At 41.9% G+C, this 15,459-nt stretch overlaps 1 protein-coding gene and 1 pseudogene across 3 annotated transcripts in view; both read right to left on the reverse strand.

Annotated features, from left to right (window-relative positions):
* The window catches only part of NAV3 (neuron navigator 3), a 332,922-nt gene that overhangs the window by 143,481 nt on the left and 173,982 nt on the right, over positions 1 to 15,459 (reverse strand). For all 3 annotated transcript variants that reach the window (XM_036251933.1, XM_036251934.1, XM_036251932.1), the window contains exons 10-11: positions 7,832 to 7,940; positions 6,797 to 7,180 (exon numbers count right to left, since the gene is read on the reverse strand). In XM_036251933.1, coding sequence (XP_036107826.1) covers positions 6,797 to 7,180; positions 7,832 to 7,940 — 493 coding nt within the window. The remainder of the gene's footprint in view (positions 1 to 6,796; positions 7,181 to 7,831; positions 7,941 to 15,459) is intronic.
* Positions 8,527 to 9,620, reverse strand: LOC118623228 (annotated as a pseudogene).

Consider the following 15,459-nt stretch of genomic DNA (forward strand, 5'->3'; position numbering starts at 1 on the left):
ATATCTTGAGTCCTGGTGGGTGTGGCTCAGTTATTTAAGCATCATCCCATACACTGAAAGGTCACAGGTTCGATTCCCAATCAGGGCACACACCCAAATTGCAGGTTCGATCCCCGGTTGGGGTGCATACCTATGGGAGGCAACAGACTGATGTTTCTCTCTCTCCAAAGTCAATCTAAAAACACACATACAAAAGCATATCCTCAGGTGAAGATTAAAAAAATAACTCATATGTTGAATATAAAATAGAAGCATTAGAATTAGGAATCTGCTGTTTACCATGTAAATCCTTTTAATCCAACTCAGGTAAGCCATGCTTCAGTCATCACAACGCTTACCAGAGGAGCAGGGAGGGAGGATCAAGGGAAACGCGGGATTAACATATGCACCTTCCTTTTTAAAAATTTAATTCCTCAGAATTAAGTTTCTTTGTGTTTGGGCACGTGACTTAAATTTTAGGTTATTTTCTTGGCCCAACTATTTATCACTGTGACACCTGCCGATAACTTCAATTTCCATCCAATTAAAATATGTAACTCACACACCCCCAATATTTCAGTGTGTGTCCTTTTTGCTTCATAAACAAAGACTTTTTCAAGGAGACTTATTTTAAGTAAGAGGCCTTCCCCTGACTAATTCCTAATTATCGGCAGATTCACATCCTCGAGTGTTTAAAGTAATTTTCAAAAGAGAAGAGATAAGCCTTTACATGCTTCAAGAAATTCTGAACTCTCAGAATGCTGATTAATTTTCTGAGGTCTGCCTAAAGCTCATGAAAAAAATGGAACTCCATTCCCATTTACTTCATGATATTCCCTGTGGTTCCATGAGAAAGGGAAAAAAAAAAAAAAAAACTAAATTAAACATTGTCATTTATGACTGTCTCTTGAGCCCTTTCTCCCTTTAATCACTAAACCATACTTGCAAAAACTAGGAATTAAAAAGTGAATGTTGTGATTCATTTTTTCCAAGAATTATAGCACAGACATCTCTGTGCCCTTTTTTCTTAAAGAAAACACCATTAAATTAAAACTCCCCTAGGATGCCCTCTCGTCTTTACCCCTTTCAATTCTGGGCTTGACTCCTGGGTACATCCTGTGGATGCCAACCATGGCACACCATGTGACCTGGAGAGCGTGACGTACCGCACATCCTGGTATCCTCCACGCAGTGACCACGAGTCACATGTGAGCCGAGACCAGCCATGTCACCTGCTGGCCATGTCTAGTCACCTTCCACCCAGGGAACAGAACTCTGGGCCGTTCTTTTAGTCTCAGCATCCTACACTCTGTCTACCATGGGAAACAGAAAATGTGTAAGGCCATGCAGGTCGAAATCACCAGAGGAAGTTTTCCTGCAGGATCTGTGTGATTTTTACCTAGTTTATTTAGATGGTGAAAATGAATGACTGCTGGTCAACATAACACATGTGGAGCACTGATGCTTATTTAAATGGACTCACTTGTGGAACCCTCCAAGACTTCATTGGAAAGACTGATGATGAAGGAAAACGGAGAACAGAGGTCTGAGTTGGGTTTCCACTGAGGCATGAAATAAGTAGGAAGGGCAATGGGTGTACCCTTTTTTTTTTTTTCTCATCAGCGAATTCAGCGGAGACTAGCCAGCTCTCATGGAAGCAATTTCTTCTCCCCCCAGGCACACAGCTGCACCCTATTCTTGGCCTGGCTCACAGCAGATGTGGCCAAGTGGCTGTTCTGGACAAGGGATTGTGGGTAGAAGTCATATGCAACACTTCCAGGCCCAGTACATACGAAACACTCTTACACCGTGGTTCTTCTTCTTTGCCATCTGCCTGTGAAATAAGAACGCCCAGGGAGACATTGGAAACCTGGTTGGATAAAAGCGAATTACTTGCCATCCACCTTAGTCTATGAAAGACTATGTGGTACACATTTCCCAACTGAAGGTCGGGAACACCGGTGAGAGTTATGCGAAGGGGAAACAAACTTTGTGTTAAGTTACTGAGATTTTGAGATTTCTCTGCTACAGAAGTTAGTGTTAACTAACACAGCTGGAGTCCTAGAAAATGCAAAATGTTTCTCAGAATAGTTATGCCTGGAATATATTATTATACTGTGCAGAAATCAGTTATTTAAAGATTTCCTTAAAAAAATACTTATCTAAGAATGTATACACACACTTACATACATATGTCTATGTATTACTATTCATTGATTGAATAAATGAGCACATATACAAATATAAAAACATCAGCATGAAAGTCACAGGTGGGAAGGTGCTGTGTCTATTAACCATCGCACACACAATACCTAAAATGTTGCTAGACACATAGGATGAATGCAAGAAAAATATCCCAATACAGGCATACACACATACATAAGCTCATTATCCCTCTTCTCTCTCTATTCTTTCCCCAGGAGTCCTCATGTCTCCCATAATTTCTACTATCTGCTATATGAGATCACACCCCCATTATATCTCTGACCTGTATCCCTCTGAAACCACGCAGAGACCTTATTTTCTTTACTCTGGCCTTATTTTTTTTCCTGTGACTCAAACTGGCCTCTCATATGGGGTCACCCACCTCCTGACTCACCCACATCCCTCACCCTTACTTAATCCTTAAGCCCTCCAGACAATAAGGTTCTGGTCCGCATCCAGCAGTCTCAGAAACAAGGTCCTGAGTCTATTGACTATTGAGACAGTTTTCAATGAAACTAAACATACTGTCTTGGCCTCAGCTGTGTTTTAGGTCCAGACCGTGGAAAGTGGAATAATCCTATGGAACAAATTCTTGTGAAATTGGACAGAACAACCCCATGGCTGACATCAGGAGCAGATGGAATGATCAATTACTCCAACCCTCGCACCAACCAATCAGGAGAGACAACCACCCCAACTGTATTAGTCACCATGATTAATATTTTCCCATATGATCCACCCCTGCCTGTGACTCCGGCCCGGCCCCATCGCCTTGATAAATCCTTACTCTTGGCTGCAAGCTCCTGTTCATGTCTTACTGGGCTTTGATGCGCTCAGGCAAATGGACCCCTTCAGCACGGTAACTCCCCTGTCTCCAACTCTGCGTTTTTAACTCTGTACTCATCATCTCCTCTTTTTGCTTTCTCACCAAAATAAAAATAGAATAAGCTCTCTCTGTGCCTATTTTCTCTAATGGTATCATTTTTATTTCCTGTGCTTATAAAGTGGGTATCTTGTCTGAATTCTTTTTCTCTCCTATACCCTCATGAGTAGCCCATCATTGTGTCTGCAATTTTTCCCCTTGTGGACCCTCCCAAATCACCCCCCCCCCTTCATCTCTATCAACGGCACGCCTATCTTTCTGGCCTTGTGACTTTGGACATGAACTCTTGCCACAGTGACTGAAATCTACCCTGAGCTTCTTCCCTCAATCCATTTTGCAGATTTCCCCTAAACTGGTCTTTCAAAAGCCATCCCCATCCTCATGTGCTGTTACTCTTAAGGTACCTTCTCTAAGACACAATGGAAATTGGTTATTTAAACCTCTTAGCTTAATGTTATTGAACCTGTCACAACAGTCCACATCTCTCAAATCTTACCTTTAATATTCCGATTCTATGAATCTCAGTTAAGGGAAAAGTAAGTGAATGTCATCTAATCCAACTGTCCTTCTGCCTTGAAAATCATATGCTTGTCAAGACTGCCAAATGACATATCTTCTGCAATACTTTTCTCACAAATTCTGTCTCAATCTATTTCTCTCCTCTCTAGCTATGTAGATCAGGGAACAGAACTGAACAGTTTTCTTTTCTCTTATTTATTTTTTTATTATTTTTTTTGGGGGGGGGGGGTTAATACCCCTAGTGGAAACCAAACCTGGGACTTCCTGGTCCGCAGGCCAGCGTTCCAACTGCTGAGCCAAACCAGCCAGGGCTGTTTCCTTTTCTTATTCAATCCTTTCACACCAGGATTTAGTGCTTTCTCCTTATTCTGAACTCTCAGCTCAAATTTCATCCGTAGGAACATTTTGATATTATTCGCACATTGCCCTGGGGATGTCCCTTGATATCTGATTTCAACTGCTCTCAAGATATGCTTTCTCTCTTCAGATAAGCGTGTTCTGTGTGTAAATACACACACTCGATTCTCATGATTCACGAATTCCTATCTGGGAACTTGGCTCTTCGCTAAAACGTGTAGCCCCCAAGTCAGTACCTACAGCACTTCCGTGTCATTCATGGACATGCTCAGAGCAGCGTGACGCGTGAGCTGCCCATGTGACCATTGCCACCTGAGGTCGGACAAGGCGACGTTCCACCTTCTTGTTTCAGCTTTCCTACTGCAACTAGGTGGCCTTTTCACAGTCTATTTAGAGCTACCTTTTCCACATTTTTGTGCCTCTGTTGGAGATTTTGCTGTTTAAAATGAATCCCAAGTGTAGTGCTGACGAGTTGTCCTGTGTTCCCAAGTGCAAGAAAGCTGTAATATGTCTTAGGAAAAAATAGGTGTTAGATAAGCTTCACTCAGGCCCAAGTTACACTACTGTTGGTATGAGTGTGATGTTAATGAACCCACAAATACATAGCAAATAATAAATAAGGTGTCTTTCAACTGAAATGCACATAAAACAGGATTACATATTGATCCGTTGATGAAAACGTTATGACCAAAGGCTCAAAGGAAATAATCTGTATTTTCCCTAGGGGAATGATTCAGCATTCATTAATTCCGTGTTTGTGGTAACTCCACAGAACATAACTACCACAAATAATGAGACTGATTACATATGTGTGTGTGAGGATGCAGATATATATATGCATATAAATTATATAAATACATGAGTACATTAGTGTATGTAGTTAAATCCGCATCCAGTGGTGAATATTAAAAGTGATACACAGCCCTGGCCGGTTTGGCTCAGCGGTTAGAGCGTCCGCCTGCGGTCCAGAGAGACCCGGGTTCAGTTCCCGCTAAGGGCACGTACCTCGGTTGCAGTTTGTCCCCGGCCCTGGTTGGTCGTGCGGGTGGCAGCCACTCGATGTGTCCCTTTCACATCGATGTTTCCCTCTCTCTCTCTCTTCCTCTCTCTCCCTCCCACTCTATCTGTACAAAAAATGGAAAAATGTCCTCGGGTGAGGATAAAAAAAAAAAAAAAAAAAAAAAAGTGATACACATATATGCCCCCATTTAAAGAAACAGAGGGAGAAAAGAGAGGAGGGTATTGGAGGGAGAGAAGAAAGAAAGGAGAAGAAATAGGGGAGAGACAGAGGAGAGAAAGTTCATGCCTTAGATATTCTTACATTGCCATCATGTTCCCTGAACTGGATATTTATTCCCTCCTAGGTGATATTAAATACTCACAATAATTACTGATAACCACCAGTTAGTATGATTATTAATGACAGTAAATATAATTATGATGATGATAAACTTATTGATCACTTATATTGTGACAGGGTTTGTGCTATGTACAATCTTATGGGTTATTTCCTTCATTCCAAATAATCTCATAGAGATTCTGCAATGTTATCCTTTTCACAGGTGACAAAAATGGATCTGGATAAATTAAAAGTTCCTAAGCAGTCCACAGACAGCAAGTGGTAGAGAGGGATTTAAATTAGGAACTCTGACTCCTGTGGTAACTCAGTTACTTCCTACCTTAATTGACCATAATCTGTCTCCCTAATTATACATCGTTAGAAACTCAGGTAAGGCGGCAATCTGGGAAGGACTGGTAAATAGATTTAAGAGCAGAGCTATAAATCTGAGTTACGTCTCTTTTGTACTCTTTAGGTCTTATCACCCTTCGAACAAGGTCTTCACCAATAAAGCCAGGAAGGGTGAGTCATGTAGAAGAATGATTTCTGACACTGGTCCTCTCAGATGTATAAGGACAAACAGTAGGCCAGAACCCAGAGTCATATGAAAAACTATAGATAAGGTTAGTTGGGAAGCTTTTCCTGGCATTACAGAGCCTGGGTTTTGAAGTTCTAATGTAAGTCTGGTCTTTCCTTAGCATAAACAACTGGGGCCAGTTAGGATCATTTTCCCTATCTGTACAAGCACAAAAATCCTCAGCTCGTAAGGGGTGGTGGTGGAAGGTTAAATGAATCCATATCTTGAATGCACTTAACAACCGTGTAATAGGTAACAGGAAGCATTCAAAAGGGCAATTCCAATTGCCAGTGAAAGTCGTTTCCATAGAACTATCCTATCGCCTCCATTGAGGCTCACCCTCCAATTGAATAAAATGTTCCAAATTGCCAAAATACTTTAAGAGTTTTATAATCACAGCATTTTTTGGAATCTAAAACAGAGACTAAGATAAAGAAGCAAATATGATATAATAACACATAGTTGGAAACATTCAATTCTAAAATGATCTTCCATCAAGTCAGATGGGAGGTGCAGCATTTAAGAATGTTAGAAAATATTTGCTCCTCAAAGCAATTACAGCAGCTTTGACAAGCCAAAGAAACGCAAGCAGCTCAGCAAAATTCCTCCCGCCTCCTTCCCATGTCTTTCACTACAAATCTGTTATTTAGGAAGCATGTGAAAAATCACTCTGAAAAACACAAGACATGTGTTTCTCTGAACCAAGAATAAAACAATTTAATGGTTTGTAATGAAAAGCTTTTATAGAAATAATAGATATTTTACTTTTCATGAATGAACAGAAGAGAGGACCTGAATACCCCTGCCCCTTAGATTTCTCACATTTTCTAATGACTCTGAACTAGCCTACATGTCCTTTTTATAACCAATGAGTCTCAGTGAACCACTTTTCCTCTTTACATAATTCTGTTGGAGAACAGGGCCCAGGGCCACTTACCCACTATTGATGTCATCAGCCCTGAGACTTTTCCCAAGGATATCGCCATCACTCATATATCCACCGACATCGACTTCAGAAGACATGTCCAGATCACTGCTTGCTTTCTCACTCATGTCGATTTGCGACATGTTTCCCAGCCGAGAGACAGCAGCTCGACGGAGAGGCGTCGTGTACATGAACCTGGAGGGGTCCGTGTGGATGAACCGACTGGTACCGCTGCGAGGGTAGCCAGCCCCCAGGGAGGGAGCATCTCCAGCCTGAAGCCGGGGACATGCCTGGCCCAACCTCCAGGTCATGGGGGTGGGTCGGCTCGTCAAGTTGGGTATGGTCCTTCCATTCACTTCCGTTGTCACCGTGCTGTCAAATGTTGTCTCCAGGGTGCTGTCAAATAAAACGGGGAAGTAAGTGAACTCGAGTTCATGTGGAGCCATTGACCAAGAATTCACCAGACAGGAAAGGCTGGAATTGAGAGTCGTTTCTTAGAAGAACGTCATTTTCATGAAAGCCAAATTATACTGTCACAATGAGATTCTAAACACCTCTGCAGATGTGAAATTGTGGGTAGGGGCATTCATTCACAGCTTTTTACAGTTTTGTGTTCAAAAGAAAGACCATCATTACATTGTAGATAAAATAAAACATTGTTTCACATTCTCAACAAACATTTGATTGACCCTATTGTAGCCTTCCCAGAACTATTCTGGAAGTTAGTTACAATGATGTTTGAAAGTCTCTCTCCACTCCCCCTCTGATGCATTTCAACAGCAACTTTACAATTATTCTTTAGGGCAGGCAGTTTCAGTATGGAATTCAGTTTGAATGAGAAATTGCACTGAAAAAAAAAAAAGTATTGAAGAGAAAAAAACAACCTGGTGTATGTGCTGTGAAGTAACTAGCTGATTGTCATGTAAAATTTGAGTAAGAAAATAGTAAAGAAAAACTAAAATTCCTTCTTTACCATTATAAAAAGTGCCTGATTGTAAATTTTGTTTCCAGTACTGGCCCCAAAATATGCAGAATTGAGAGAAAAACCTGTGGCTTATCTGGGTCCCACGAAGACTGGACATAGTCTCTTCTAAATTCTGCCTCAAATCTGCTATGTTTTTAACTGTCCTCATTCTTCTTGTTTCAGGGTCTTCACCTAGAAAAGGAACATAACAATTCACTTGTTATTCATGTTATTTACTGACCTGAGAATAATTCTATACATATGAAGTAATATAAAGTATTTTCCTTATAAGTAAAATGATAGTTAGGGAATTCTAAATGAATAGTATCACCTAAAATTGTAATTCTTCATTGTACAAATAAAATATGAATAGAAACAAATGTAATGTTACAAGTATTAATTTGAGGTGGTGATAATCCAATAATACTTTATAGGTCTATGACCTTAATCACTGCAAAGTAAGAGAGTCATTTGGAAATACACCGTTTACTACTCCATGTTACTGAGCTTAATTTAAGAATCTGAAATCATTTGGACCCTAATTATTTCTATAATTACTCATTTCTAAGTGTACTCAGAATAGCTGAGATAAACTTGCCTTATGTATCAAGTATACATTTGGACTCTGATAATAGGATGGAGACTTTTTCTTATAATAAATACTATCTTTTTTCCTTCATTTTAATTTTTATTCCTTTTCTCCAGTTACGATCAATGGCTTAGTGCTCTCTCTTTGCTCTTCCTCACTCTGTCACTGAAATCCTGGCTGGCAGCTGCATCAGCAGAACCCCCAAAGATTGCCACATTTATTGCATGAGGCAAAGGTCGTCATGGGCTCATCGGCACCTGCTTACAGTACAGTTCTTGCATTCGTTGCCCTGGAAAAGGCCAGTGTTGGTGCCTCTTGTCTTGGCCATTTGCTGCTCACGGATAGCCTCCTGGGTCACGGCGACCCTCAGCTCTTTCAGCTCATCATGACCATCTTCTCCGCTGTCGTCTTGGCAATGAGGAGGGCTGAGATGGCCCCACTGAGCTCAGTTCCCCTAGGCGGGGTTCCTGAGGTCCCTGAGGTTGCTGATTCGGCTGTGCACACAGTTCTGGTACTTCAGATCTGAGTTCTTGAGCCCCTATTAGATATCTTCGACTTCTGATGCCATCTTGTCACAGTTGACTTCATAGTCCTTGTAATTATCATGTTTTCAAGGCAACTGAGAGCATCTCCACACACTTGTCCAGGGCAGAGTCCCCATGAGACAGCAGGGTGCCAGGAGGCAGATGGAGGGAGCAAAGGTAGAGCTTGAGGGCTGCTAGGTGGTTTGGGGGTTATTTTGGCGAGGAGGGGGTCTCTGCTTTTGATGTGCCGCTGTTTGATCCTTCCATTCATGGCCTTTTTGGAGAGAAGTGGCCAAAGACCCAGAGTCGCCATCTCTGGGCTCCTCCCTTCCTTTTTCCTTTGGAGTAGGAAGGCCTGCCTTCGGCTTCCAATTCACAGTCTTTTCTTTCTTCTTAGCTTTTTCTCTTTCCTTTACTTTTTCTCCTTTGGGGGACCCAGGAGAGTCCAGTAGTCACTTCCAATTTTTGATGAGGACTTTGGCCAAGGATGCCACCTGCTTATCTGAGTGGTGCTTGGCCCATTACCAGCAACCTCAATCCTGGTGATCTGGGGGAGCTGGATGGACATCTGCAGCCATTCCGCTTCCAGAAGGTGGAGGCCCCTTCCGTGCCCATCCTAGTTGCCATCTTCTCCAGCAGTGTGGTGATTCTCAGCAGCTCCTCTTCCTGTCCCACACAGGCCCACGAAGCCCGGCGGGGACAGGGGTGCAGGGGCAACAGCCAGGCTTCAGGGGCGGTAGGCACAGAGGCAGAGGGCATGCCACTCTGGCCGAAGCAATGCCTGTTTCATCTTTTATTCTAATAGACTCATGGGCCATGACAAACACCATTGGATGGCTTTATTTTTAATTATGTCTCCACTCTCTACACAGAACAGAACATCCACCCACATGTTACACTGGAGTTCCAGTACGTCCCAGGAATCTAAACCCAAAACATGCTTAACGCGCACAGAACTGTCAACTCCGCCAGAGTGACAGATGCCAGCCTTGCACAACCACTACACGCCACTGGGGGCAGAGTTGTCATTAAACCAGGTAATACTACCCAGGCCAGTGGCCATTTGAAGCTGATGTGTCTGGACAAGAATAACATGGCAAGAGAGTAGAGAAAACAGTTTTCATTCTGTTTAATTTAGGTTCAAGAAGATGTCCAGTGATGAGAAATTTTAATAAGAAGTAAAGAAAAAAAGAAGGAAGAAAGAAATTGGAATGGGATTAAGGGGAGGCAAGGTAAAGGGAAGGAAGAAAAGGAAATAGAAAGGTGATGGAAAGAGAAGAAAAAGTGATGTCAGAAAATGGCATATATTAAACTACTAAGAAAATTGTCATAAAAATTTAAGAGGCATACCTAGAATCTGTTTTAAGAGCGTAAGTAGATATTCAACCTGTTAATTATTTCCCACAGTACTCTTGCTAAGTTTTTCAAAGTACACAACAAATGCACCCATCTACGTTTAGAATATAATCGCGGAGTCAGTGGGGATTTCAGAGTCTCGCCTTACCTCTTACCAGGGGATGAGCTCATTTACGTCTCACTGCGGAGGTGGCCTCCTGTGTCCGCCTGAAACCTCCCAGGCTGGAAAGGCTTTTCCCTTTCCAGTAAAACACGTCTCCTTCCACTATTAGATATGTGTAATTGTGAAAGCATTTCTAAGGACGAGTCATAATTCGCCTCCCTTTAACTTCTACCCAGCGTCCCAGTGGCTCTGAAACCAACGGAACCGTCTGACGTTAGCTTTACCGTGACAGTCATTCCTGCACCTGCTCGTCCTCCCGTTTTCTCCTTCAGCCACATTTCCCTACATTGTTCATTATTCCTCATGCTGGATGGTTGCCAAGGCAACTGCAATTCTGCTTCCAGTCTATAAATCTCTTCCTTTCAATTTACAAATCATTCAGATGATTAAAATATGCTTAATAATAGTGTCATTATTTCAAACTTGCAAAGTATTGAAAAACTTCCCCAGAGGAAATATATGTTTAAAAAACAGTAAACCACATGGTATGCCCTCAGGTACACAGCATAAACTTTCCCTGCACTAATTCAGGCCATGCAATCTCTAACCTTATGGATTAACATTCCTTTAAACTCAGAAGTCTAAACCATCTTCTCCCTGGGAATTCTTTCCATCCTTCTCTTCATAAAAATAACACAGCACATTTGAGAAATGGCTGGAAAGAAGTCTGCCTTTTACTTCCAAATAATCTGGCAGAACCCTGAAGAAAAAAGAAGGTTTTGTAAGAAAAATCTTAAAGGGAGAATAGGATGTCATTACAGTAAAAAGGAAGGTAGAAGTGGAGAAGAGATTTCATTCAAAGTGGACAAAAGAAATAGTGAAGAGACAAATTCAGAGATGCATGAAAACCAACGTTCCTGAGATTCCACAGAGCATGGACTTCTCTGACTCTAAGCGGTGGTAAGAAAGGAGAAGCCTTAGGGGAGGAGAGTGCTGAGACGAACTTTTTCGAAGGAAAGAGGAAATGAAGACGTTGATCACAAATTCCTGGTGCCGTTCCATGTCCTCTCTCCTTGATAGCCTTCCCCCTGGGAGAACTATGTAAATCTCAACCATTTGCCAAATGCCATAATGTTAATATAACATTGATGTTTGAATTATTTTCAATACCTGTTTTGTATAAACTTTAAGAGCATTGTATTTTCAGATATTCCATTTTACTAAATCCCCCCCCCACACACACACACACACACATCTTCATTGTTTAAATTTCCTTCTTCTGATCCAACAGGTGCCTTAGATCCTCGGAGTTTTCTAGTTGAATCCATTTCATTATTTGTTTGCAAAGCTTCCCTCAGGTTTCAGAGCCATAAGCCAACCCCCCTTTGGTTTTTCTCATCATGATATCCACTCCTGACTGCACCCCTGATAGCAATCAGACAAATGGACCTTTTTCTCTCAGCACTTAGTGAGCAAAATATAATTGCTGCCTCGCTTATGTCATGAAAGATAATAACCAAAATAAAATTTATTGCAGTATATGTTCTCAATGACCTACACAAGACAAGATACAATTAAAAGCACTTACAAACCCTCTAAAGATTGCTTAGGTCTGAAATATCCTATAAATTTGTATCCCAATAATGTCTAGAAGACTGGGGGTAGGGAGGGAATTATAATTAAAAAGGTCAAGCCCTGGCTGGTTTGGCTTAGCGGTTAGAGCGATAGCCCTCAGACCAAAGAGTTGTGGGTTCAATTCCAGGTCAAGTGCACGTACCTCGGTTTCGATTGCAGGTTCAATACCCGGCCCCAGTCAGGGTCATGCGGAGGCAACCAATCACTGTGTGTCTCTGGCATTGATGCTTCTCTCTCTCTCTCTCCCTCCCTCCCTCCCTTCCACTCTAACAAAATCAATAGCAAAATATCCTCCGGTGAAGATAAAAAAAAAAAAAAAAGTTTAAATGTCAAAGCACAAATAAAATAAATAATTAGTAACAAAATTTAGCGGAAAATTGCACATGAAAAATTTACTTAATCACAAAAATGTATCCCTCTCACTTCCATAATCTTGAAGCCAAATATTATTCCTGAAGGAAGCCCCTAAAGTGTCAGACCCAATAGTAAGGGCTCCCACATGTTTGCCAGAACAGTATATCCTGCAGTTCACCTGGAGGCTGGAACACTGTGCAAACTGCTTTCTCATGCTCGTGAGTCTTCGCTGTGAGTGAGGCGTAGAACAGGCTCTGGGGGTGCTTTTGCAATTTTACTGAGTGGCAGAAGGACCATTCAATCTGTGTGGCCCTGCTCTTATTTTTAGGCTTTAATTAAACACATTGTAATTAACACTGTCAGTACTGTCATCTTTTAATAAGAAATCAAATTACATATGAATGAACCTGTTTCACAGAGAATGATGTCCTCTACACCATCCACATGACACATATTATTTAGAGTACAGCTCACTGATTTATTTTGAGAAATCACCCCAGTTTTGTGCATGACCCCAACCGTGACTTGGATGGAACATTTTCAACTCATCAGTGACCTTTGAAATGTTCCCCTTTAGACAGACCCTCCTCTGTCTGATTCATTAGGATAGCTAAGAGTGAACAGCTGAACTCAAGGTACTCTGCCTAAAAATGAACTTGGAAGAGGCCATTTTGAGCCAGAAGCAGAACCTAGTCAGGCACGTGGGGGAAATCCTGAAGGTCCTGTGGATGATGGGCTTGCAAATACCCATCGATGTAGCATGCATCATTCTTCAGGGAGCTGCACTGGAATGCTTCATTATCCTGGTATGATTATTCATATCAGAGCTCTGAATAAACTCTTCCTCCTACTTCCTCATTTGCATTTGTGAGTACTGGCATAAGTTGGGGGGGTGGTGGCTTCAAGAGAATAATCCCCTAAATGCTGTAAGTAGATGCTCACTTTAAAAGCACTGGAATATACAGACTTCTGTTGAGAGATCACCTCTGACAGTAATGCTCCAAGTTGTTGATGCACAAAAAGACGTGTGTCCATTATACCCCACCCACAGCTTGCGATCCGTTAACACAGCAGCCAACAGATACTGTCAGGAGAGGCTCTCTGCTCACAGCTTTGAAAATACTTACATAAGAAGTACTTAGAACAAGATAAACGCGACGTTTTAAAGGCAAAAGACGAATATCATCTGATTCTACAGTGCCAGGGAACCAAAAAAAGAAAAAGATTCTTAAGGATTAGGACTCCCTGTCTCGCCTTTGTACTGCATACAGGTCTTTCATGAAGAGCAGTTCAGCAAAGAAATCACACAGTGCTGTAGAAATAAATCTTCAGCATCTGAGCACCTGGTGTATTCAGATTCAGACATCACTATTTCCACAACTGTGGGAACATTACTCTTTAAAAGCCAAACTAACATTACACATTGAGCAATATTTGCCTCTGCTGTCTCTCTAAGCATTTTGCTTCTAAAGCTGGGTCACTAAGACTCCAGAAAAGCTCACAAAACATCTTCTAACAGGAGGGTCTATTTGGAGAATAAAAACAAACCTGTATTTAGCATCAATTGCATGAATCAGAAACAAAGAGATCACTGGTCAGGTTTAATTCTTTCCAGTTTAAGGAATCCTAGACAAAGTCCTTTGTGAAAACACACACTGACAATAAAATATGTATTCACTGGTTCAACACTTCTGCATGTTTTGAATAAGGAACATTATGATGTAAATACATTTCGGTAAAGCATGAATTTAGGCACAAACATTAAAATGTATCTAGTTTAGTTAATCAGGCAAGTGGCAAACTGACAGTTAAAGTTTAATCACAAAACTGAAAAATTATTTCAGACATCTTCATATATAGTTAAAGATAATGTCTGAAGTTACTACTAAGACTCATGTCATCCAAAAGGCCTAGTTTGTAAAATGTAAAAATAGTTCCTGGTTATCTATATAGCAGTTTAAAGGTACACCCTTAGGAGCATTTTTTTGCCAAGCACCAAAAAAAAAAAAAACTCAAAAAAGTATGTGAGTAAAGCTGTCGGAATAGGCCTCTGCATTTCCGAAATTGTTAGTAGATTCATGGTGCTTGTCACTGAGGTGAAACAAGGGCCATTTACTGGGGCACCACTGAGGCAGCAGAGGAAACACTTGACTCTGCAGAACACCTACTCATGAGGCCCTTCTTTCTTCATTATATATCTGGGGTTAGGCTACCTTGGGGAAATTGAATAAAAAGGCCCCATTGATGACTGAGTGAAAAACATGTCTGGCGTCTTAAAACATTGACACTTATTTATGGATGTCTAGAATGTACTGGACACCACGGCCAATAATGCCCAGGGCAGATTGGTGCTATTTACTTTCTCCGAATTGACTTCGCAACTGGTAATCACGGCTCAACTTGACAAAAAAAAAAAAAAAAAAAAGAATTTCAAGAAACAAGAAATAAACATTTAAAAACTGAGTAACAACAGTTTAAAAAAATCAGCCGGACGCATGGAAGACACCCGGCTAAAGCAAATGCGCAGCTTCATAAATGCGGTCCTTCTGGTAAGAGAAAACCTGACTTACCCAACAAGTCAGTGTAAAGTGCCTGCTCCAGATCCCCCAGCATGGTCAGGATCACGTCCTCATCCAGGTGGGCCGTGCCTTCCCGCAAGCAGCTTTCTCCCTCCTCTTCTGCCCAGCTCCTGCTGATGCTGCTTGGCTTGGAGGACGCGTTTTCATCTTCAGACCTGCTGTCTTCATCACTTTCACCTTCCAAGCCTTTGCTGGAAGACCAGTCCTCTAAACCCTCGCTGCCCGACTGGCTGGCAGGCAGGAGGTTCCAGGCCCCGGAGCTGCTGGTGTGGTACAGGGACTGCACGGACCGCGAGAGGAACCTGGACAGCGAGCCCCGCGCTGCGTAGCGGGACTCCCTCTGGCTGGCCTTCGCAGCATTCCCAAACCAGTTGGAGATGCGCACGGTGGGTCTCTTCTCCCCCTCATTGGTGAGGGAGAGATTGGTCAGCGACTTTTGTTTCTGAAGGCAAGCTCCCTTTCTCCTTACTTCTTTGCTCCGAAACACGGAGAGTTCAGCCGGCCGCTGCATGGTTCCTCTAATGGTTTCTTCTTTTCAGTGGGACTTCATATTATCTTTTTTCACTGAGAG

Source organism: Molossus molossus, unplaced genomic scaffold, assembly GCF_014108415.1.
Source record: "Molossus molossus isolate mMolMol1 unplaced genomic scaffold, mMolMol1.p scaffold_m16_p_10, whole genome shotgun sequence".
Lineage (NCBI taxonomy): Eukaryota > Metazoa > Chordata > Mammalia > Chiroptera > Molossidae > Molossus > Molossus molossus.